The sequence below is a fragment of the Emydura macquarii genome, unplaced genomic scaffold (assembly GCF_026122565.2).
Source record: "Emydura macquarii macquarii isolate MOO-44397 ecotype Brisbane River unplaced genomic scaffold, CSIRO-AGI_Emac_v2 contig_2768, whole genome shotgun sequence".
NCBI lineage: Eukaryota > Metazoa > Chordata > Testudines > Chelidae > Emydura > Emydura macquarii.
Window position 1 is genome coordinate 11,705,477 of NW_027132905.1, and position 23,794 is coordinate 11,729,270.

A 23,794-nucleotide genomic window follows, 5' to 3' on the forward strand; every position below is an offset into this window, starting at 1 on the left:
AAGCTATGGTCTAGATTAGAACAGTGGTTTTCAACCTGCGGTCCGTGGACGCACCAGGCGTCTGCAGACTCTGTCTAAGATTCCCAAAGGCATCTGCACCTCCATTCAAAATTTAAAGGTCCACAAATGAAAAAAGGTTGAAAACCACTGGTCTAGAAACAGAAAGTAAATATACCACTCTGCAAACTGTTGCTCTTATAACAGGTTCAGAATTCACTGAGCCTTCTACAGATGTCTGTCAGGGAGTTCCCAAAAATCTTTGGGGGAAGATCTTAAGATTGTGGGAAAGCTTGCCCTAAAAGTGGGAGAAGTTCCCTTGAGGAACCGTAGGAAAAGCACCAGTGTAAAGGACAAAAGTACTTCAGCCAATGAGTCCACTTGACAGCAACATAGGTGCTCAATGAAATATGTTTTTGTATCCTTTTTTAAATATTTTCAGATAGTCTTCCCCAGATTATCCTGAAGGGAATTAGACTAGTGCGTGAGGGAAATAACGTTACATTATTAAACTAAAAGGTAAGAGAGAAGGAGAAATGAGAAAAGGAAAAATACTGACGGTGCCAAAAGGTCACCTTTGGTGCTAAGGAAACCTTTTCTCCCCCTCCAAGATCTGAATATTAAAGAACTAAGACAGTTTTTCTTGAAGAGACAATTAATTTATTTAAAATGAAAAATGTCAGTGATTCAAAATACTCCATCCTTACCTCTAACCTCTGTGTCTGGTCTTTTCCTAGCAGGTCACGGACCTCTTCATTGTAAATTTCCAAGTAAGAAACTCGAACCAAAAACCTAAGGTTAAAAATGTCATTTATAAACTGAAATATTTGTTAAAATGTTTGTTACATTTATTAAAATGTAACTGTTTTGGTCTCAGTGTACAAAGAAAATATGCAATGTACTAATATAAACTGACATATTACAGATTTATAAACAAAGATATGCTTAAGCACAAGAGGTGAAATCCTGGCCCTTAATGAAGTCAATGGCAAAACTCCTATTGACTTTAACAAGGGGGGGCGGGTGTCAGGATTTTAATCAAGATGCTTGAAAGATGTACTTCAATCTATTGCTTGTCTCAGGGATGGGGGTGAGACAAAGGAAGGAAATTAGTGTACCTTGTGTCCCCCTCTGCCTTTGCAATGTGCCCAAATATATGGGCAAATGAATTGGGGATGATTCCTCTAAGTTCAGGAACAGCTCGTACACCTTCCATGGTAAAAGTTTTGCCTGTTCCAGTCTGTCCATATGCAAAAATGGTGCCTGCAGTACAAAAAAAATATTTATAATGAATCGTAATATCAAAGGTGGCAGCTTTTTATCATTCCATTAGCACCACTAAAACCACCAGCAATGAGGTGTTAGAACTTACCAGCTGTTCCAAAACACACTATACAGGCCTAGAGGAAATGCAAGTGTTGTACAGTCTTGCAAACAAGGCTGAACTACTGCTTATCAGTCTTGCGAGAGGTCTAAAAAACAGTGGCACCACCAAATGGCAAAGTTGTACTGGAAGGTTTTAAAATGACTAATGTGTTATTTCAAGCACAACAACTACTCTAGGTATATGTCTCACACAGTCAGAGCTAGGCCAATCAATAATGCATTCTATTAACAGGGAGAACAAATATGCCAACTGTAGAATGAATGACTCCTCCTTCAGGCAGGTTTACTCATTTTCTTTAAAATTTAAAAACTAGGTTATTTCAATCTTTGTCTTGTACAAAGGCAAAGAAGAGCAATTAACTAGACAAAAGTTAGCTCATGTTCCAGAATATGTATATACCTGTTAAGACAAGCATAAGGGAGAAACATAAGTTTCTTTTTAAATGGTAGCTGGCTATAGACTAGTGTCAGCTTGCTCCAGGTCACTCTCTATGTGTGGGCATCAGCATTCCCTCAAAAACAGTTGTAGCAGCCTCAAATTAATTCAGTATAGGCCAAATTCCACATACGGCCATAGCACAAGCCAGGATATAGGTTTTCAGAATCAGTAACAATTCGGTATACATCACCGATCTGTGAGGCATGACACTTCCTGCTTCTCTTGCACCAGAAAGACTTACCAGAATCATGGGCCCAAGTACTGCAGAAATAAGTTTGGCTTCTAAGTCAGGTTTATGCTTTGTTGCAGCTACAAAAACCCCAAGGCCAAAACAGATACTTTCTGGACTGAATATCTGGACACTCTTTATGCAGAGCCTTAAAGCTTTTGCATTAGCATTTAAACTTCAGAGAACTTCCTATATTTTACATCTATACTTATTCCAATACAAATGAAGTATTTCACTTAGATCTTTAAATCTTTGCAACTTACTATTATTTATAATTGCCCATTTGAAAACATTAATCTATTTCCTTACCAACATTTTCCTTCTGTTATATATACATGTCGAATTGTTATTGCAGAGTTGCTCGTACATGAAGGGGTACTAATATTTTACAAGATGAAAAGTACTCAAAAATCTGGTTTGCTAAAAGAGATAAATAAAATGCAAATCCTTTATGAACAGAAAAAAGTAGTTGAGAAGATAGGCTTTGGCAAGGTTAGTGGGCCAGATGCTCACAACATAATTTATCAGTTTATCTATTATTAATTATAAAAGGCAATCATTAGTAACATGAAACTCAGAATTGTGAATACCCTAATCGGACATTCTATTTTAAGTAAAAAAGAGGTCACAGTTAACTATATGAATGATATGGTGCTAGCAACTGCAGTCTTTCTTCAAATAAACTCCCACGAAAATCAGCTGGAATCTTGACAGCACAAGGAATACAAAATGGGATCCTTCATTTTTAGGATAATAAGGAACTTACCATTGTATCCTTCCAGGACAGAGTCAATAATTGGTCTTGCAGTTAAGTTATAGACATCAAGCTGTTTACTCTCTTGTCCAAAAACTGTATCAAATGTAAATGTCTTTGGAGGTTCGTTGGAAGAGTCTGTTTTATGAACAGTAATAGTTCCCCTCATTTCATCGACATTAACTGCCATTTTGTAGCACATTGCTTTCTCTCTTTCATTGAAAGGTCGGCATCGGACAACAACCTTGACATTATCACAGCTCTCAGGCTTATCCGGCTTCTCAGATTTGTTGATCTACATACATGAAAAACCAAACACACATCTTCATGTGCTACAGTGTAAGATTTACAGATGTGCTTAAACGTATACACTGAATAAACCCATTGCATATATTTCAGTACGTGTAAATCTTTGCAGGATCAGGGGCCTAAGAGTTCAGAACAGAAATGATTTATAAATTGGAGCTGAGAGAATAGAGTACAACAAAGAACTTAATTGATTAATATAACCTTCTGTTCACAAATTGTACAGACTGTGAAATTCAAATTTATTAGTCATTCAAGATTTGTGAATTTCAGCAAGTGATTCTTTGTTTGCAAACTTTGTTGAAAATATTTGTTTATTTGAAACCATGTGCACTATACTGCTTAGTTCCACTGATATTGTTTTTATTCCTTGATTGCAAGATGTAAGTAAGTAATCAACACAAACTGCAGATTTTACAATCACATATACTGTTAAACATTTGATTTTGACCAACACTCAATTGCAAAACGTGAATTTTAGCTTATGTACACTAGTAACACATGTAAGCTTGAACATTTCCAGAATTCAAATACAGAAGGGTCATGAACACAGCCAAACAGAAATTTCCTTTTTAACTTAAGTGAATATTGGCAAAAAGTTCATATACACCCTTCTTTCAGCTCTACTTCAAGTGTAACTTAGGGGGACTATATTTGGGGTTCTGTGTCTTTTATATACTCCTGAAATGGATGAAGGTTTTCTAATCTGCCATCAAGTATTTCAAAATATGAATTGTAAGCCAACAATTACATACTTTGAGTTGAACATTTCTGATTAAAGACATCTGTCAGTCATCAATACAATAGCCCAGCCAGTACTAAAAAAACCTATCACTTGATGCTACAGAGGTTGCTAATTATAACTCTGCACCTAACTTTTGCTAAGCCAGCTAATCAAGATGTTAATATCTGGAAACTGGGGGCTTTTTTGCTACCGATTAGCAGCCAGTATCCTGGATTGCTATCAAGCTCTAGGACAAGGCATTATTTAGGCAGCATTGTTCTGCTGGTTGATGAGCTCCTCCAGCCAATAGGCAAGAGAATTATATATACTCATCCTGTTGAATGGATGGTCAATTATTGTTCCATCAAAGGACCAGCACCACAAACCTCGGGGCCCCAGAAATAAGAGACACTCCCTGGTATGGTCTATAAAGCCAGTAGGTCCATTATGGACATTATTCCTCTATCTCCAAAGTCCTCACCTATACTGCTCCACAAGACTCAGTCCCTTTCCCCATTACTCAGTATCTTCATGAAGCCATTGGGAGAGCTAGTTAAATAACACCGGCTGAAGTACCAGCAGCACACAGCCAACACCCAGCTCTATGCCTTCTTTACATCAAAGGTAAACAGATGGTGCTTTCTCCCAGCTTCCTCAGTGCCCAGTTGCGATCAGCACCCAGATGAAGAACAGCTGGCTAAAACTGAATCTAGCAAGACTGAGGAAAAGGAAAAAGCTTTAAAAACACTTTCTTTCTGTATAACATTCCCCACAGCCAAGAGCATCTGCCCTCAGATTGTTAAAATGGTTATGGATATACTCCATTGTAACAATTAAATTGTTAACCAATAAGCAGAGGAGGATGAGAAATACAGCTTTCCCAGCAGCTGAATCTAACCTATGGAGGTCATAAGAGATAAGAATGACCAGTAAACTCAGAGTTCTGAATTAAGCATACTCACACTAGAACACAAATAGCTACAGCATTTAAAAAAAAAAAAAAAAAGACCTCTATATATTAATCACGCTATTTCTCCTATAAATTGGGAAGAGAGAGAAAGATTGCTATTTTTACTGTGAAATATTTGTAAAGAGCTCACATGCCAATGTGATAGGGGCTTTATACATAGATTAGATAAATCTAAGAGATTATCATCACCAAAGACTAAACATGATAAGAGCTATAGGGTGGGCAAATGTAACAGTTACTTTACATTATATATGGCTGTTCACACTCAGCAGAGTAGTCTAAAAGTAAAGGTTTTAAGCTTAGAGAGAATCAACAAAGCTAAAAAGTTGCAGGTCCTCTGTCTGTAATCCAGTCACATGGAGAATCTTTGTTATTTAACTAAACCATTACTATTACGCATGACAGGTAAAGTACAGTAGATCAGTAGTTTTTTGCTACACTGAATATCATGTACTTTTAAATTTCTTGAACATGTAACTCCTTAACATTAACAAAAATAATTCTGTGACTAGTTAAGATTTCACTATATGAAGAAAAATAAGTTGGGGAGTGTACATCATGCAGTCATGGAGCACCAATCATACTGGTTGCACAGAGTACCAAAAACACCTGTCAAAAGGTACTGACAAAGGAAAGGAAGATATTTTGGGCCTAGGAAGCATATTACCTTAAATAAAAACAACCAACACTCAGTCAAAAAATAGCCTGATATCACTACTAGCTCAGGCTGATCATAATAAATGTGCACAATACTCAGGATGACTTAGCGAATAATAAATAGAGACCACTGGAGGCACAACACTGTGTTACTATCTATAATAAATTGAAATATGAATGTTTGTAATCCAGTAACAGGAATATAATATTTGCCCACACTAGATACAAACCACTGGCTCATGAAGTCTAGTATCTAGCACTGCTCGATGCTTCAAAAAAAGGTGCGAAAGAGCTCTACACTTTCACTTTACAATACTCTGTTGGAGGTGTGGAAGAAATTCCCTTCCTGAACCCTGCAATGACTAAGTTCTGCACTGAACCGTGAGATTTGTTTGCATACAGATCTATTGGTAAAAACCAGACGATATACTAAACACAGCAGCTGGCAAGAGGGACCTGAGTTACAAAACAAGCTATTACTCGAAGCAATAGTGGGATATTGCCCAGCTCTTCCACCACCCACCATCTTACCAGCTTATAAATGCATAAGATTTAAGCCTCCCTAAGTCAAACTGCAACCACCAGCTTCGTCTAGCACTTCCCTACATCGTCCTTCTCTCAGGTCTCTGCAGCACCCTGGGCCTGCACCATCCCCGCTACACGGACCAGGGCCTGCCCACACTGTGAACCTTAGGCCCAGTGCCTTAAACCCAGGGGCTCTAGAGCCTTCCTGCATCAGGAGCCCCAGGGCATCCCACACCCGCTACCCAGAGACAAGCGCTTTATCAGGGCCTCCCAGCATCCTGCACCACGCTCAGCCCAGGGCCTCCGTGTGCCCTGCACGCCACCATCCCTCAGCGCCAGACTCCGACCTAGACCCACTCCACAGCCCCCCCCCGTCCTCCGCACTCCACCACCGCCCCTCAATGCCAGGCCCCCCGCTGCTCCCAGCCAGGCCCAGCGCCAGCCTAGCAACGGCACAAGACGCCGTGTGGCGACAGGGAAGGCGGGGCCGAGGGCGCGAACCGGCGCTGGATCCTCACCGGCATCCTGAGCGGGTCCCTGTGGGGCGGCTCCGGTCCGCACCCAGCAGCAGCAGCAGCAGCTCCTCCGCCCGCGGGTGAAGGGCGGCCTCAGTGTCACCCCGACCCCGCTACAGTGTAACAATAACAGGGGCGCTGGAGGGAGCCGCGGCGCCTCCTCCTCCACGCCCGAGTGACTGGACGGTCAGCCAATCCCCGCGCCACGCGGAGGCCGCTCAACCAATAGGTGTAGGGATGGGGCGGGGCAAATCTCTCTTCCGCACAGCTATTGGTGCAGGACTTCAGCCAATGAGGGGTGAGGCAGGGGCTGGGAGAGTCATCCTCAGTGCCGCAGCAGCCGGCGCGCCGGCTTCTCTGTGGGGGCTGGGCGGGCTGCTGCCGAGGTGGCGCGCGAGGGCTCAGCGGCCGGGCAGCCGCGTGCACAGCGCAGGCTGGAAAGCTGGTCCCAAAAGCAGCAGCAGCAAGAACAGCAGCCTGATGGAGCTGTTCTTGTTGTCACCCATTGCATCATTAATAATAATTAATTCGAATTAACTAATCATTAGCACTTGTCTATGGCTTCTCGTTCGGTGAACTCTGCCCCATTTTAGGCGCTGATCCTGCAGTCTGATCTGCGCAGGGGTACTCCTTACACCGTCCAGCAAAGGGGCCAGGATCCGGCATTATCTGGCCAGCTGAGGTTCACTCACGAGTCGAGGAGGATATACCTAGCTTCTACCTCAGCCTCCTGACCCAGAGAAAGGCCAGGCTGGGGCACTGCTAGACTCTAGCTATTCTGAATTGACAGACAGCCTCTTCCGGGACTTTCGCCAGCTGGCATAGGTCAGGACAAGTTCCCAATTTGCTCTAACCAGGGTGGAAGCCAAGAACCGGGGACACAGAATCAGGGAGCTATAATAATAACCAGTTTCTGATGGCCTCCTCCTCTCTGCTGCAGCAGAGAACCTGGCCCAATGACTGTAGATGTTCATGTTTACTATAGTCTGGCTATTAGTTTACTTGGTAGAAGGCTCTGTTGTAATTAGGGCTACACTGTGACAGGTACCGATGGGAAGGAGTTATCACACAACACCGTGAAAGCTTCTGGTCGTGCAAAGGGCTGAGCACCTTCACATTTGCTCAGCACAAAATCAAGCCTGAGCTCCTTGCTCACACAAATACTCTCATTGACATCAGTGGGCCTTACTCACATGAGTAAAATGAGCAAATATTGAGACCAAATTTCCTCTTTCAGAGCAAAGTCATTGTGAAAAAAGGAGACCACAGTATTTTTATACTGAGGACCAAATCCTGGCTCTTGCATGCATCCTGGGAACTGGGAAGAAATAATCCCCTCATAGGAAGAATAGTAACTGTAAAACAGCAAAACTCTGCTGTGGTTTTACCCCACACCTCCTATGCACCCACTCCACATAAAGAAATGGATCTGATCCTTCTTCAGTCTCCTTGCATCCTTCCCCCAAAATCCATAGGGATTCCTTCACTCCAGCCTCCTCGCTACATTGCCTGCAAAGCAAATCTCCTATGTAGCATCTTGGAGTCCTGTGCCATCTGCAGAGTAGAACTGCACAGGCACAACTACAGGGACCCACCCCCATTTACAGTTACAATGCACAGCCACAGTAGGGGAAGTAGAGATGGGGCAGACTCAGCCTCTGATTGCATACGTCTACAAAAAACATCCATATCAGAAGGAAGAAGGAGAGGTCCATAGCATTTAGCAATTGTGCACATATGCCCTCAGGTTATATGAGAAGGTGGAAATATGGCAGGGTCAAGACTGAGTTTTTATAAGAGCATGAGTTAGATACCTAATATAGTATTATACAACAAGCAATTATGGGAAATATGCATGGGAACTTATACATAATTACAGGAGTGTATACCATTTCCTCAGACCCATAGGCGGTGTCAAAAGTGAGTCAGAAACGTAAGAACAAGGCAGTAAATAAAACACAATCTCTTCACAACTATGTTTCATTATGTACATAGTGCCAAAACGGTACATAGTACTTTACAGTTGTGCAAAGAATCCTAAACCAATGGAGACATTTAGCCCTCTTCCCTCCCCTCAACCCCCCACCGGCCAAGCATTTATAACCTAAACATAAGAGGTTCAAATATAGTGAACAGACAAAATGGTATGTGGATGTCTCCACAGAGCAGGTGGGGCTTTGAAAGGGCATGGCATATATTAGCTGGGGGTCTACTCCATGTGAAAGTTCTACATGAAAGAAACCAAATTTAGGAGTGGAGGAAAAAGACAAGGGGAGCAGTCAGGGGAGAAGCTTGGGTGGAACAAAAGGAACAAGAGGGAGTGTAGGAGGAGAAAAAGGCAATAGCAGAAATATATAAAACTATGAAAGTGAAAGAGACGCTTGAATTGTTTTATGAGAAGCCAGGGCAAAGATCCAATTCCTACAATTCTTGAGTCGCAGGTAGGAAAACTGCCCCAAGCAGCAGCATTTTGGATGGAGCTATAGGAGAAATTGCACAGGGTACACGAGAGAAGGACTCCGAACGAGGTTGTAGTCAAGGCAGTAGTCAGCACAAGGAAAGGAAAGAGGAAGGGACAGATTCTGGAGATACTCTAAAGGAAGAAAAGGTAGGAATTGTAGCCCAGTCTTGCATTTTTTCCCCTGCCATAACTTCAGCTGACTTAAATGAAAGCAAGATCTGGCCCGATGGTAGTTAATGGACAAATTCAGCCATCCTTAATCAGACTGAGTGGAACTTTGAAATCAACTGGCTTACTTGTGGAATGAGGTACTAACCAATCCAAGTAAAAGTGACATGATTTGGCACTGAATGTGTGGGAATTAATTGAAAATATTTATTATGATAAAGGTCTAATTTTTTTTTTTTTTTTTTTTTTTTTTTTTGCTGAACATATTCTCCATTCATGTAACACAACATTTTAGTCACTACCGCAACAGTTGGTCTACACCAGTGGTCTTCAACCTATGGTCTGCAAATACTATGTCTAAAGGGTCCACGAAAGGGTGTCATTACCATAGAACAGCAGTTTTCAACCTGTGGTCCACAGACCCCTGCAGGTCTGCAGACTAAGTCTCAGATTTCCAAAGGGGTCACACCTCCATTCAAAATTTTGTAGGGGTTTGCAAACGAAAAAAGTTGAAAACCACTGGTCTACTACTCCATGAGTTTACTGGAATTTTTTGGGTGGGGATTTTTAATATACAACCATCCAGGGCCTGGGCTGCATGTACATTGAGAATAACAACCAATCTAACAAAAACAACCCCAAAACAATAGGTCTTCCCTTGTGGCGGTTGTAGAGTATGGACATTGCACACCCAGCTAGCATGGGTATAAATAGCAGTGTAGACAGTGAGGCAGTCCTCAGGTAAATAGAGACATGGCAGAGCCCACCCTACACCGCTCTTTACATGCCCAGCCATTGCTTCCCACATCTGCACTGCTATTTTTAGCAACAAAAAGTGGAATTGAGGAGTCTGTTTTTATTTTCCATCCTGAGTAAAACACAAAAAACAAAGACCATAAAATAGTGAGAATAAAATGCAATTTTTAAAATGTGTTAACAGTTTAATATAAAAGGTGTGGTCAGTAACAGAATAACACTTAGTTATTAAGTATATAACACATAACATTAAGTATATACACTCATTTGGGTCCCCAATCCTGCAAATACTTCCAGGTGCTTGATTTTATTACCCTGATCAGTGGCACTATCAGGGCAGTCAAGTTAAGCACATGAAAAAGTGTTTGTAGGATCAGGGCCTAAGGCTGTAAACTCCTTGGGGCAGGGACTTTTGGTTCTGTTTCTACAGCACTTCACACAATGGGCCCCAGGGCCAGGACTGGGGTTTCTAGACACTCCCACCACAATACAAATAACAACACACTTCACTGTAACCCAAGCAGACCCTTGTCTTCAATGCTGGGACTTCTCCTCAAACCCAGTCCTCCCAAAGTGACTCTCCAGACTGCACATTTGGTCCTGGAAACGCGTTTAGCTCACGCTCTGGCCAGTTATTTTTCCCCCTGAAACGTGTATTCGGGTTTCAGCAGCGGAATCCTTGACACTGCAACTCCCGAGAGCCCAGACAAAGGCTGCGCTGTTGGGAGCGACGGTGGGAGGGACGCGCGGGCGCTGCCCGAAGGTCTGGATGCAGCGGGGGCGGAAGATCGCCTATCCAGCGCGGGGCCTGCTGCACCGCTGAGCCCGGCTCTCGCCTCCAGCCGGGCGGGCTGGTTCTCAAGGCTGCAGCAGGGCAGGCCGGGGGCGCAGAGTGCATGCGGGCGTGTGCGGGCGGCCTGGGGAACATCAGCCCGGCCGCGGCGCCGAGACCCGCCTGCGAGGCTCCATGCCGATGCTCACGTAGTCCCCGGGCGGGGGGAGCAGCTGACCGTCCGCCCGCAGCTGGGCTAGTCCGGGAGGCGCAGCCGGGACCCGACAGGGGAGGGAAAGCGGCGAGCCGTGCCCCCCCAGCTCCCTCCAGGGGAGAGGCGGAGCCTGGCGCGGTTAGAACCAGCCCCCAAAGGACCGTCCCAGGCGCTGCGCAGGCTCCGGAGCCTGTCAACAGAGCGAGCTGTCCTATTCCTCCCCTGCAGGTCCGCCGGGGCAGGGCTGTGTTCCCCGCTGGCTCTGCCGGGGTGAGCGGCGCCCCCACTAGCATGCTCCGGGGAACCCCCCTCTGCCTCCGCAGCCTGAGCCGTTTCCCGGAGCCGAGGCTGCTGCAGCAGCCGGAGCGGGGATTGGACGCGATGGGAGGGGAAGCGACGGAGTGAAGGGCTGAACCCCCACTCTGCAGGCGGGTCCCCCCATGCCCTGCCAGCCCGACCCAGAAGACCCAGAGCGGCCGATCCAGGGAGGTAAGAGCCGGGAAGGGACGGGCAGCAGCGGTGTAACTTTTCGACGGGACTGTCCCCCCCGGTGCAAAGCCCCTTACTCTGATCCCAAGCCCCATCAATTTCCCCTCGATTTCTGGCTCTCGACTGACTTGGGGGCAGCCGCTCCCCGGCTCCCAGAGCGGGTGATTTGGTGACTTATGTAGTTAGTTGCCAACCCCATCACATGATCGCCCTCCCTTTTGTTTTCGAAATGAAAACGAAAGAGGGAGAGTACTTTATCTAGACAATACCCTCAGAATCATTGTACCTGTGAAATAAGATAGGAGATGGTAGCTGTGTATTCAGATAACTTTATCCATGGCTCGAATTTTATCCCCGAATAAACGCTGACTTTTTACAAGCATTTAAAAGCATCTTTTTGTAAAGTTTTTGTAAAAGCAAGTTGAGTAATCTATTTAAAAGATTGAAGCTGAGCTGAGCATTATGCAAATTTCACATTAAAAAAAAATCTTACTCAAGCTACCGACCATTTCTATTGAGTAGTAGGGATTGTGGGTCCACATTTCAGTTTTTTGGGTTTTTTTGCAAAGTTGAGAGCATTCTTATTTTACTGTTGACTTATTTCATTGCCTGAAGCTGCCTTTTCATATAATATGAAGAATTGTCTCACATTCAGGCCAAAAAAATATCATATCCTGTCGTCTGCCCCTCAGCCTGGCTGTTTTGTAATTGCTGGATCCAGCATCAAGACAGAATTTACAACCCAGGAGGGGCTCAGATTCTTCTCCCAACATAAGGGCCTGGGAAAGGAGTTGGGGTTGCGGCAGGGGAGGAGAGGGATCTTGGCTCAGCTGTGTGCAGATTGGGATCCCAACACAAACTTCACTCCCCTTCCTCTGGTGCCTTTACAGTACTAAAAAAGAGAGAGAACTCCAGGGAGCCAGGTTTTTTGCCCCCATCAACTCTACAACCAAGTGCAGGTTAAAGCACAATGAAAGGTCAAGTGTAGAAGGGACCTAAGGGTGTCTCAGTTACAGAGAGGCCCCATCCACTCTCTCTGAACAACCCTCCTGGGTGGGTTGTCGTATAAATGGGGCTTCAGTCCAATGTGTTGAAGGGGGGAAATGGGCCAGGGTGAGCGAACAGCTGCGCTTTATGCTATTTACACCCCACCCTTCCCACGAACTGATGTCCAAATTAAAATCAGGGATTTGCTAATGCTGATCTAAAGCGGCCCCTGCTCTGAGGGTTTTCAGAGGGAGTTGCACAATAGAGGCAACCCCCTCCAACAACATTCAGAAATCATGGCAACACAACAGGCCCATGGCCATTCCATACACTGCTAGGCTCACAAATGTTCCGAGAGATGAGAAGTTTCCAGGGGTGCTGATTTCTTCCATCCTCACCCCCGTCCGCAGAAAGCTTCCCCCTACCTTGTCAAGCTGCCACTGCTTCCGTTCCTTCCATCTTCTTTCTGTTTTTTTTGTTTTTTTTTTTAAAGTAAAACTTACCTTATTGCTGCTGCTTCCAGAACCAGGATTTAGCCCACTTAGGGAATGGGGCACCATGTGAGACAGCATGGCCCACTGGTTGGCTCTGCTTCATCAGCGTGACTGGGGATCCACAGTTGTAGCCAGGAATTTCTGACCTATATGGTCTAGCCTGGCCCATCCCCATCATACTGCTGTTAGCCCAGTGCAGAGTATGGTGTGTCTGAACTGTAGCTCCCCTAGTGTCATGCACCATTTGGGTAAATGTTGCCAGCTGCACCTCTTCATGGGAACAAAGGAGCCAGATGAGGAGAGAAGGAAATTAATTGTTGAGTCATTTGGTCCATTGCCCCTGCCGTGGCAGGATTACTCTGTAACATGTAATTTTAAAGAATGTTGTGCTTCAAGAAAGACAGAAGATTGCAAATGGATTTCAATAAGAATCATTTATAAATATAATACGTGAGAGATCCTCTCTGTTCATCACCTCAAGTGCCAAGTTTGCATGTACAGTATTTTGGGAAGTATAATTACCTATATTGCCCATATTCATTTTCTGTACTAAGAATTGCTTCCCATGGATTGTCACAATACATACAATACAATTATTAACACTAGTTTGTCGTTATTTTTAAGTTTTATTTTTAAACCAGGAATAGGAATATGTCACCGTGTATCAAAAAATGGCCTGACAATTCTTGTTTCAAACGCTTCCTTTTGTTAAATGTCAGGGCTCTCCGCTTCTAATGCTCTTTTACACCCAGTGCCAATTAAAGCCAAAGTAATGTGCAGTATTTTTGCCTTTAGCGGGGGAAGGGAAAAACATTTCATGGAGTTTCACCTTTGGAAATGTAGAGCAGTTTCCAGAAGATTCATGGAGGCTTCGGATACTTAACTGAGCTGCTGAAAATAGTAATAGGAGCTTCTGGGAAGCTAGGGTCCACAGGTCTTTATAAAGAAAAGAAGTAGAGAATTTAAAATGAGTAAAAATCAGCTCTGGGTGACTATTTCACAGGAGAAACACTATGCCCAGCGCTCACACTCTTTTCTGTCAGCTATGCAAGTGGCAATGTAAGCATTGAAATCTTTAATTTCAGCTTGATGATGTTCACGTTTCTTGATTCTCAAGGGTTGTAACTGTTTTGACCCATGTTTATCATTCTGTATAATGTATATGTAAACTGTGATACTTGGTTAGAGGTGGTGATTCTTCTAAAGCAATGCTGTTACCAGCTTAACATTTTATTTAAAAAAAATAAAATTTCTTTACCTGTGTTACCAATAACAAAACAACAAACAATTTTTAAAATCTAGTTTATTTTTCATTAGCTTGGCTGTTAGTTTGCATTTTGCATTGCTTTCTGCTTGACTAATGGAAACAGACTCACTAGTTTCATTTCAGGTTCTCAGTCACTAGCACTAGACTAAAGTTTAGATTCCAAACACTGCAATAGACATTTTAGGATTTTTTAAGCAAAACTCTTTCCCCTGGAATGATAAAACCCCATTGAAAACTATTTTGTTCATCTTAGGTTTTGTGTGAAAACAAAACAAAAAGAATGTTGAACTATTTACCGTAAACTAAAACTCTAGGCCTCTGTATTCCAAAATCTTTAATGGAGCAGCTAATAGATTATTATTTTTTAAAGCTAGTTAGGAACCTAGTTTTTTGGGTTTTTTTGGTTTTTTTTTTAAACAGAGTGCTGAGTGTAGGAAACTAAGCAAGCCAGTAATAGATACTCCTCCATTAGAAGCCTACTGCAAGCATTTATATAAGCTGGAAAGAAAAGCTCTTGGCTGCATACTTGTTCAGTTGTCTGAGGTTCTTTCACTCATCATGGGTCTGCTTCTGCTCCAATGGAAGTTAATGGCAAAATTGTCATGAACTAGCATGAAAGCAAGACTGGGTCCTTACCTCTTAACATCTTCTGCCAACAGACCAGTAACCGAGACATTCTTTAGTTTGTTCTCAACATTTTAAAGTTGTAGAAGCCACTATGAAAAAAATCCACATATAGTTTTAAGGAACTGTGATAATGTTTTATAATGCTTCTGTTTTTCTTGGTTTAGATAGCTGTATCTGTCTGGAAAACTGGCCTATCCAGTCATTGCTATGAAGTATACCGGACCTTCCGAGAGTCAGAGACTTTCCTTCCTACTAGAGAATGCCCTAATGAGAGAGGCCAGCATTTGGAAGGTGCCAGTTTTTCAGAATTTCACACTGAAGGTATTTTTTCCTCTTTTTTCTTTGGAAATGCATTGGGAATCCGGAAGGGTTTCTGCAAAGTACAGCCCCAGTCCTGCCGTCTGATCCACATGTATGGTAGAATCCATCCCATATGGATTAGCTATCAGGACTGGGATCTGTGTCTGTCCAGGTCTGAATTTAGTATAACAAGATGCAAAATGTCTAAAAGCTGGTCCAAAATAAAATGCAGAGTATCCTTACATAAATTAGAACCCAGGAATAGCAATCAGATGACAGAGGAGCAGGTGTTTAAATCAATGGTTCTATACATAAGTAATCCTAAAATCTAAAATCAGTGCTTGGTCACTTTTTATTCCTCACCCTCTCACTTTCACTCACTCAGATGAAAGTAAGTGGATCTAATGGATAGGAGTCAGGAAACTAAATTCTGTTCCTGGCTCTGTCATTGGCTCAGTCTGTTACCTTGGGATGCCACTTAACCTTGCTCAGTTTCCCCGTCATTCATACGGGGATAACAATGCTTACCTGCATTTGTAAAGTGCTTTGAGATCAGAGTGCAAAATTGTCCTTGAAAAGCATTTCAGGCTATGTCCCTTCTCTTCACAATTTAATGGAAGTGCTATATCAGTGTGAGGTATTATTCATTATTATTATTATTTGTTTTATTAATGAACCTGGCCCTATCATCTGAATGGATAATGAGATCAATATAATACAAGTTAATGGTGAACGTTATTATCTGAATCATCCTCTAATTTATGCTGTGAGCCTTCGCACAGTTCTAGCTGCTTTTACATTAACATTTAAATGCATGCCATAAATCACCTGCAACAATACATCAACAAGACTAAAATAAGTCTGCCCTCCCCTCTGAACACGTCCTCGCAAGAAAAGCCTGTGTAGGTAGATAGGCTTTGCAGCATGTCCTATATGGTAGCAAACTTGGCTTCACTCCAGGGGTGGAGCGAATTTGAGAGAGAAGGGGCTGCACAAAGAACCCAGCCCTCAAGATAATCTCTACTGTTGGACTAAGAGTATAACAGAGCTGTTGATTAGAGCATTTAAACAGATGGATTTTTAAATCCTATTCCTCCAAAGTAAGTATGTTGCTTAACAAACCACCAGTTGTGTTTTAACTTTATTCCTCCATCTCAGGGTACAGATATCTCTCCATCGAATTATGAGAAAGCAGTTCTCTGGATTGCAGAATTAAGCTCCCAGTTCCAGTTTTGCTCTGAAACATTTGCCGTGGCTATCAACATTCTTAACCGGTTATTGGCATCAGTAAAGGTAGAGAGTCTCTTTGGAAGCTTTCTTTTACAATTTTATTATTAATTAGGGCTGCTGTGGATATCTAATTTGGATTCAGTTTGTATACAAATCTAGCTGGACTGCTAGTATTTGGAATCACTCAGATATAGAAAATACAGATCTCAGGTAGCAATCAAGGCCCTGGCATGTGCTAAATTTATATAAATTTAATCCCTTATATTAAATTTAAGCACATATTTGAGTGCTGTCCTAAAAAGGGATTTTCCCTGAATTATCATCCAAATGCAGTTATAAACATGAAGCATTTGTGTTCATGCAACCACTTTTTTACCAATATCTTACGCAAATTACAGGCCTGATCCCTCTCCTCTTGAAATCAATGGCAAAATTTTCCATTGGCTTTGGTGTGAGCAGCACTGGACCCTTATCTTATGTATTATTACTCAGATTCATAATCGGCATCAGGCAAAAGTTCAAGCCTAGTATTCAATGCCCACCAAATTACAATAAATATATTAATAAAATCATCACATTCTGACTGGTAACACTGCAGTTTAGAGCTTGCCGAATTGCATGATCTAAGTTAGGAACGCTGTGACACCTTGGTGAAAAAAAATCTGCGCTAAAGAGAGGATTCATTCCATTTTAATTTTTAATTTCTTTGCTTAGTTTAAGCATCAAATTATCCTTGACTAATAGAATCTACAACTGAGGTCAAAGTGGGTTTAATGCAAACTAAAGACAAAGATTTGGGCATGTCTACCTGAGTGACCATAGATTATTTTCATCTAGAAGGTTGTCTTCTATGCTTGGTGTTTTGCTCTTTCCCCCTCAGGCACAATTAAAATACCTTCGGTGCATAGCTATTACCTGCCTCGTCCTTGCAGCAAAAACCAATGAAGAAGATGAGGTCTGTATGTTTCATTTAAAGTAAATCAACTTCTGGTCATTCATGTTTCTGGGCTTTTGCCAGTTTATCTTCTCTGTGCTTTGGTTAGCTAAAAAGTGGGAACAATAACACTTGCCTTGTCTTGATACAGCTTAACCAATGTTTGGAAAGTGTCATGAGTCTCTTGAATGAAAGATGTATATTATTAAAGCTCTGTCCTTCACTTGTGCTGCTGTGATGGGAAATTGGATAGTAAGGAAGCCAAAACAGGGTAACAGGTCTTCAAAGGAAGGTTAGAAGGCATGCATTTTCCTGGGGGCAGAAGATGTGGCTCAACTTCTATCCACTTAAGTCACTGTGGTTTGCAGCAGATAACTCAAACGTGAGTTAGTTCCCAGTCCGTTTGGTAAACACTTAAATCAGCAACTGCTTATGTGGATATGAGATAATCTCTGAGAGATAATTATCCAGTTATAATCATGTGGCTAAAACCTCTTGCAGCATTTTGAAAGCATACCTGAAAAATCATTTAAGCCATTTTGGACTAGTTGCATTTCAAATTTAGATTGATTTAAAAAAAAAATTGAAGGCCTTTTATAATGATAGCTCAAAATTGCCCTGGAAGAGCATAAGACTGTATGCATTCTCTCCTCTTCATTATCTAAACGTGGCCAAAGTTCACTTGTCAAACTGTAATGAAAGGAGAAGAGCTCCGTGCTCAAGGCCTTTCTAAAGGTCATGAAATAGAAGAACTCGGCATAGTAAATGCTGGAGTCAGAAGTGCGTTTCTTCTTGAAAATGTCAACATCCTTGAAATGCTCTGCAGAGATGCACATAAGCCTTCACGTAATGCATGTGCAATATTTTCCCAGAATACAGGAGAAGTTGAGTCACTGGCACAGGAAAGAAGATAACCACAAAAAGAAAAAGCACTGAGAAACAGCCTAGCAGGAGGCTTCAGAGAGATTGTCACAAGAGCAAAATAGTAAGGCTGAGGAAGCAGTGCTCTTGTCTCTCTGATTTCTTATTAAACAGGGTCACTTTCCCTCTTGGTGTTGTTGGGCATAGCACTCTCCATTGTCTTCAGTAAGGTTGCATCCATTTACACCTGGATATGCCAGGCACAGGTTTTTATTTCAGGTGGGAGATATTTGGAAATCAGGTAACCTAAATTTAAACCATTCTTGGCACCCCATGGCAACTGTGTGTTAATCAGATTCCTTTGCACGCACAGACAAAAATAAGTCTCACACAACATTGTGTAGGAAGTTGGCTTCTTTATTATAATTATTATTATTTTCAATTTTCACAGGTAATACCATCAGTGAAGAAGCTTGCAGTGCAGAGTGGTTGTAAATGCTCTCCGGCTGAGATTTTGAGAATGGAAAGAATTATACTAGATAAGCTTCACTGGGATCTTTACACAGCGACATCTATGGATTTCTTAAACATTGTAAGCACTACGAATTTGGCAAAAGTCTAAACTAGTTTTGTTTCTCTTTTAGGGAAACAGCTCTTTTACCAAATAAGACTAGAAAACACAGATATACGTGCGCGCGCACACCCCTCCACAGTGACTTTTAAGTCACATATTCTTAGCTATCTGCAAGTCTTCTGAAGAATGTTACAGTGAAAATGTTGATTTCTTTTAAACATACCGCTATTCAAAACATTTAATTTTTGTTTAAAAATTATTCAACCAAACCCCCCATTTTTAAAGGACAACTAAAATGGACTTTAAAAAGATTCCTGTACTGCACTACTATACTCCATTTTTATTTATTTTTTTAAATACACACTGCAAAAATATTTCTAACTATTTCCATTCTATTAATACTGTACATAGAAAGCTGTCAGTTTTTTTTTGTTTTGTTTTGTTTTTTTTGCTACATTTCACACACAGGTTCTCTCAAACCATCTCTTTTCCCCCACTGAACTTGATCCTTCTTTTGGGCAATTAGACCATACTGATCTGGCACTTAGTCACATTATTTGCTAAACACTTTATAGAAACAATTACACTTTTCTTAAAGAAATGATCATCTGCTTATAAGGCAAAAATCATGTGATATGAACATATCTTGGGCTCTTTCTTTTTTATGGATAATGGATGGATATTTAAACCATATTAGGTTACTGATTGTTTGAAAACCAGCTATCATAGCCAGATGCTTGGACTATGAATTTACTGAGGAAATAGAAGCATTACAACTGATTTTACTTCTATCTGCTGGCCTGACTACCACTTTTCTTTTTTTAACTATATGAATCAGAACCAAGCCTCCTTTGCTGGCAATCAAGATAATGCAGTGACTTCAGAATTTGTTAGAAAACACAGACCTTTACATTCATTATAAGCTTAAAGCAGTTTGATGGTTGGCAAGTACAACACAAACCAAGTAACACATGGTAACAAGGAAAAAATCTCTACACTTCCTGATGTGGATTGAAATTAGTGTGCACTTCTGGTCAATAACATATGAAACGTACAAAGTTCACTGTTGACCTCTTTTTTTTTTTTTTATTATATATATCTATATATGTATGTATGTATATATTTATCTTCTCTCCAGTTCCATGCGATGGTGATGTCCAACTGGCCCCATCTACTAAATGGGCTGCCTCAGATGAATCCTTCCCGCCATGTTGCATTCTTGACCAAACAGCTACAGCATTGTATGGCATGCCACCAACTATTGCAGTTTAAGGGCTCCACATTGGCTTTGGTGATCATCACCTTAGAGTTGGAGAGGCTGACTCCTGACTGGTTTCCTGTTATTACTGATCTGCTAAAAAAAGCACAGGTAGGAGTCAAAATGGCCTGAAACCACAAATTTGAGGCCAGCGCACAGATAAATTAATAAAGCTTGCGGTATATTTTCAACCAACATTGCACGTTTTTAATGTACTTCTCAGGAGTGCATATATGTGTCTAGGTCTATTCTCCCTTTGATACAAACCCTATTAGTGTTAATAGGAGTTAGGTACTCATGGAGGAGAGTGTGCACTGCGATTCGTTATGGGGGTCTTTTATTGTGAAAGGTGGGTTGGTCATATTAGACCCAGTTTTCAAGACATCTCAGTGCCCATTTGCTCTCAAAGAGGAGGAGTTTCTCCATTGTGCTCAGTGGGAGCTGCTGGGTGCTAAGCATGCTTGAAAATCTGTTCATTTATATGATTTAGGAATGCAAGGATCCTTCAGTGCATTTACTTCAACTAAAAGCAGTTTTTGAAGATATGGGTAGATAAAGGCCACACCCTATCTCCTGGGCACCTCTGTTCATCTTGAAATGGAGACATTTCCTTTGATTTACAGAACACGTATATGCTCATTAAAAACACGTGCAGTGAATATGGAGCTAGACTGGAAGTAAAAAAACCCTAGGATCTGTTCTTAACTCTGCTGTTTGCTTATTATGTGATCTTGGGTGAGTCAGTCACTTAACCCCCAACACCCTCGTTTCTTCATCAGTAACAATGGGATAATAATTGTCACCCATATTTTGTAAAGTGCTTTGAGACCAACTGATGAGAAGCTCTATCAATGCTAAGCTATTACAAGCCTTCTATACTGGAAAATTTGATATAGGTTTTTTTCTTTCACTGTGCTTACTTAGAATTAAAGCATTGATCAGAGGACAGAATCATTTAACACATTGGAGAAAAACAGTTCTGTATCTTTCATTACAGGTTAGTAGCATCACATTCATCCACTGTAAAGAGCTTGTGGATCAGCAGCTAATGCGTTTACAACCATCCAATGCCGTTTATATCTTTAATCCTGCCAACCCAGCCATCCAAGCCCATCCCGAGGAAAAGTTACCCTACTGTTATTCTGAATTGAAGAATTCAAGTCAAATTAGCTCCAGGGTCACTGTGAGTCAGCCAGTTCCAGCAGCTTTCATGCCTACTTCCATCAAAATTCATGAAGACAGCACGGAGACAGATGAATTCTATGATGGATTCAAGCACCTATACAATGAGGATGGCGTCTCAGAAAGTGGAAGGATCAGCATCGCTGGCTCAAGCAATAATCTGAGGCAAAGAGAAAGTAGTTCCCCTTGTCCTCCATTACAGCCACCTGAAATTGACTAGAGGAAGCCATAATTGTGTAGGAACTAGCAAATAGAAAATGCAGTTGCCAATAAGTCAGATGAATGGAATGCTAGATACTGTCAGATGAAAGCATTCCTCGGTTTTGATAGAGTAATGCCAAAAACATTAACTTGCCGCCTTTTAAAGTGTGTTCAAAAACAATGTTTGCTATTTTCCCCCCATATTTTGTATGATCTGAGCATAAAGCTGGGTAAAAACCTCAACAGCTATGGATGGCTGATGTCATAGAACTCAGGGATCTCAAATCAGCAGATGGGGCTGCATACTGCACCTGGAGGAACAGATGGAACCAAATTCCTTGAGCAGCTATTGTTTAGGCTCTCTCCCAGCATGTGATTTCAGCCCTTCCATTCAGACTATTATAACATTGCGCTCCTCTACAAGCTATTTCCATAATATGAATAGCTGTGGGTGAGTTGTCTTGTGGGGATGGGAATTCCCATTGCATGAACCATTGCTTTCTATTGAAGTATTCCTAGGTGGGACCAAACTTCTGATTTAACAGTGAACAAAAATGTGTCATGAGAACAGCCAAAGCTTCAGCGTAGGAAATGCGGTTCTAATTAGGGCCTGATCTTGAAATCAAAAGATGCTCCAAGTGCCTGGCATGTTTCAGAATCAAACCTTCAGGCACTGATCCAGATTCCACTGCAACCAAGGGAAAGTCAGTGGCTTTGCATCAGACCCTCACAGATACTGTTGTGCAATTTAATTTTGTTCATGCTGTAGCATGCAAACTGTCTCTTTTTTTAAAACTTTTCTTTTACAACTTATGTTTTAAAAAACATTTGGTTATTTGCCTTTATTACTGATTTCCACAGTGAGGCAGTTAAACTGACTTCTGTAGTTTGTAATTGTTTTAAAGCAGCCTTACAAATTTTCTGAAGGATGAGTCGTGAAAGGGGGATTGTTACTTGATTTAAAATGGGGCCAGCATTTTTAAGTGCATTTTTTTGTATACTAGTTTGAAAGTATAATCAGAACAATACTGCAGGAAAAACAGATTAGGCCTTGATCCTGCAAGTTCTGATCCAGTAGGAAAGGTAGTTGCATGCCTTCATGTGAGTGCACATAAAGCTAAGCATCAGGCATGGCTCCTGCCCATTCACTCTCAGTTGCACCAGAGTAAAAAGGGGATGGCGCTAAGCAGAGATATAGATGCAAGTGCCATCCTCATACTAATAAAGGGTTTGCCAAGCCTCACTCAACCTATGCAGCAGCACTCTCATTAATGCAGGATGAGGTTTCCTGGTAATCTTTGTTCTGATGATCTCTTTTTGCCTTGTGCTTATGTGAAGCACCTCCTGCAGCTACGCTGTCCAGGCTCAAAGCTCTTAGTGGCTGAATTAAGAGATTTGGTTTTAGAAATGTTCTGTTAAAATGTTGACAGCGTAAGCACTGTGGTAAGGTCAGCTTTGTGTGCGTGCAAGCACAGGTGTGTAAGCCACGTTTTTTTTAAAACTGCAAAAATAGGGTGCAAAATGTACCAAAAAATGTAATAGCAAGGTGCTGACTTAATGCAAGTGAGAGACGTGAGTGTGAGTACATTTGGACACTGCTGGAACAATAAAAGAGTTGTAAGACAAGGCAAGGGCTATCACAAACTGTGAACGCTGCGCTTTATACGAGTGCAAACCACAGCTCTCCTTACAGAGTGAACGGTGGTTTGCCAGTCTGTCTGATTGCAAAGACGTAGTAAATAAGATTTGAAATTGGAATTTAAAAATGATGCACTGTACCAGACTAGAAAACTGTTTACAAGACTTTCCATGCATCTCGCTGGCTAGTTTATGGAGGGACTTGGAACATTATTTATTAATCCTGCCTAAGTAGCATAAGGAAGGTTTTCATTCCGTGGTAGGACCAAAAAAAAAAAAAAGATGAAAAGAAAAAAAAAAGCAGCACCTTCCTTTTCTATCACAAACTGTGACAACTGCCTGACTTTTAAAGAGGCATATTAACTTTTGTAGTTTTCATTAAATAAAATATAATCTAAATTCTGGTTTTCTGCGTGTGTTCCTTAAGGTTAAGAATGTAATACAATTGGAATAGGCCCAGATTCTGCCCTGATTCCACTCCACGCAATCCCCTTAAAGGCAACAAGAGTTTTAGGGTGTGTTTGTCAAGGCACAATTTGGTCCCAGAGCCATTTCATTTTCTATGCTGTTTCTTATGCAGCCTCAGTAGCAGCGATACAGCTGTAACTGGGCCCAAAACACTCAGACACATTGCACATCTCCCTGTCTGGCTTTGACCTAGTGGATAGTTTCCTGCCCCTCTGCTGGATAATCCATGCTACACTTCTGAACGAAACCAAACGTTAATCTCTCTGTATTCCAGTTCAAGGCACTTAAGCTGTGTTCAAGATCCCGTTTTGTATAGAGTTCTTCATTCTAAAAGGTGAATTCACATTGAAAAGCCTATTCAGAGATTTCACCATTTCCCAAATTAGGAATGTAATTTGACTCTAAAAGCGA

General features: G+C 41.7%; 3 protein-coding genes across 7 annotated transcripts in view; 1 reads left to right on the plus strand and 2 right to left on the minus strand.

Annotated features, from left to right (window-relative positions):
* The window catches only part of KIF3A (kinesin family member 3A), a 35,881-nt gene extending 23,018 nt beyond the window's left edge, over positions 1-12,863 (minus strand). Inside the window, exons 1-4 of one of the 4 annotated variants that reach the window (XM_067566462.1) lie at positions 12,853-12,863; positions 2,818-3,100; positions 1,116-1,260; positions 705-789 (exon numbers count right to left, since the gene is read on the minus strand). In XM_067566462.1, the coding sequence (XP_067422563.1) occupies positions 705-789; positions 1,116-1,260; positions 2,818-3,007 (420 nt within the window). In that variant the 5' untranslated portion in view covers positions 3,008-3,100; positions 12,853-12,863. Of the gene's footprint in view, positions 1-704; positions 790-1,115; positions 1,261-2,817; positions 3,194-4,316; positions 4,405-6,505; positions 6,634-12,852 lie in introns of those variants that run through there. The other 3 variants (XM_067566458.1, XM_067566459.1, XM_067566460.1) reach the window with 3 other exon arrangements.
* Positions 11,065-23,314, plus strand: CCNI2 (cyclin I family member 2). Of its 2 annotated transcripts, XM_067566466.1 has the most exons (7): positions 11,065-11,362; positions 14,902-15,058; positions 16,196-16,330; positions 17,148-17,222; positions 18,514-18,654; positions 19,775-20,005; positions 20,892-23,314. In XM_067566466.1, the coding sequence occupies exons 2-7, from the start codon at positions 14,945-14,947 to the stop codon at positions 21,294-21,296; spliced, it is 1,101 nt and encodes a 366-aa protein (XP_067422567.1). In that variant the 5' UTR covers positions 11,065-11,362; positions 14,902-14,944; the 3' UTR covers positions 21,297-23,314. The 2 variants fall into 2 exon arrangements, with proteins under 2 accessions (XP_067422567.1, XP_067422568.1); XM_067566467.1 differs by lacking the exon at positions 17,148-17,222.
* SEPTIN8 (septin 8) overlaps positions 21,048-23,794 on the minus strand; it is a 66,486-nt gene continuing 63,739 nt past the window's right edge. The window contains exon 10 of the mRNA XM_067566464.1: positions 21,048-21,173. Coding sequence (XP_067422565.1) covers positions 21,155-21,173 — 19 coding nt within the window. The 3' untranslated portion in view covers positions 21,048-21,154. The remainder of the gene's footprint in view (positions 21,174-23,794) is intronic.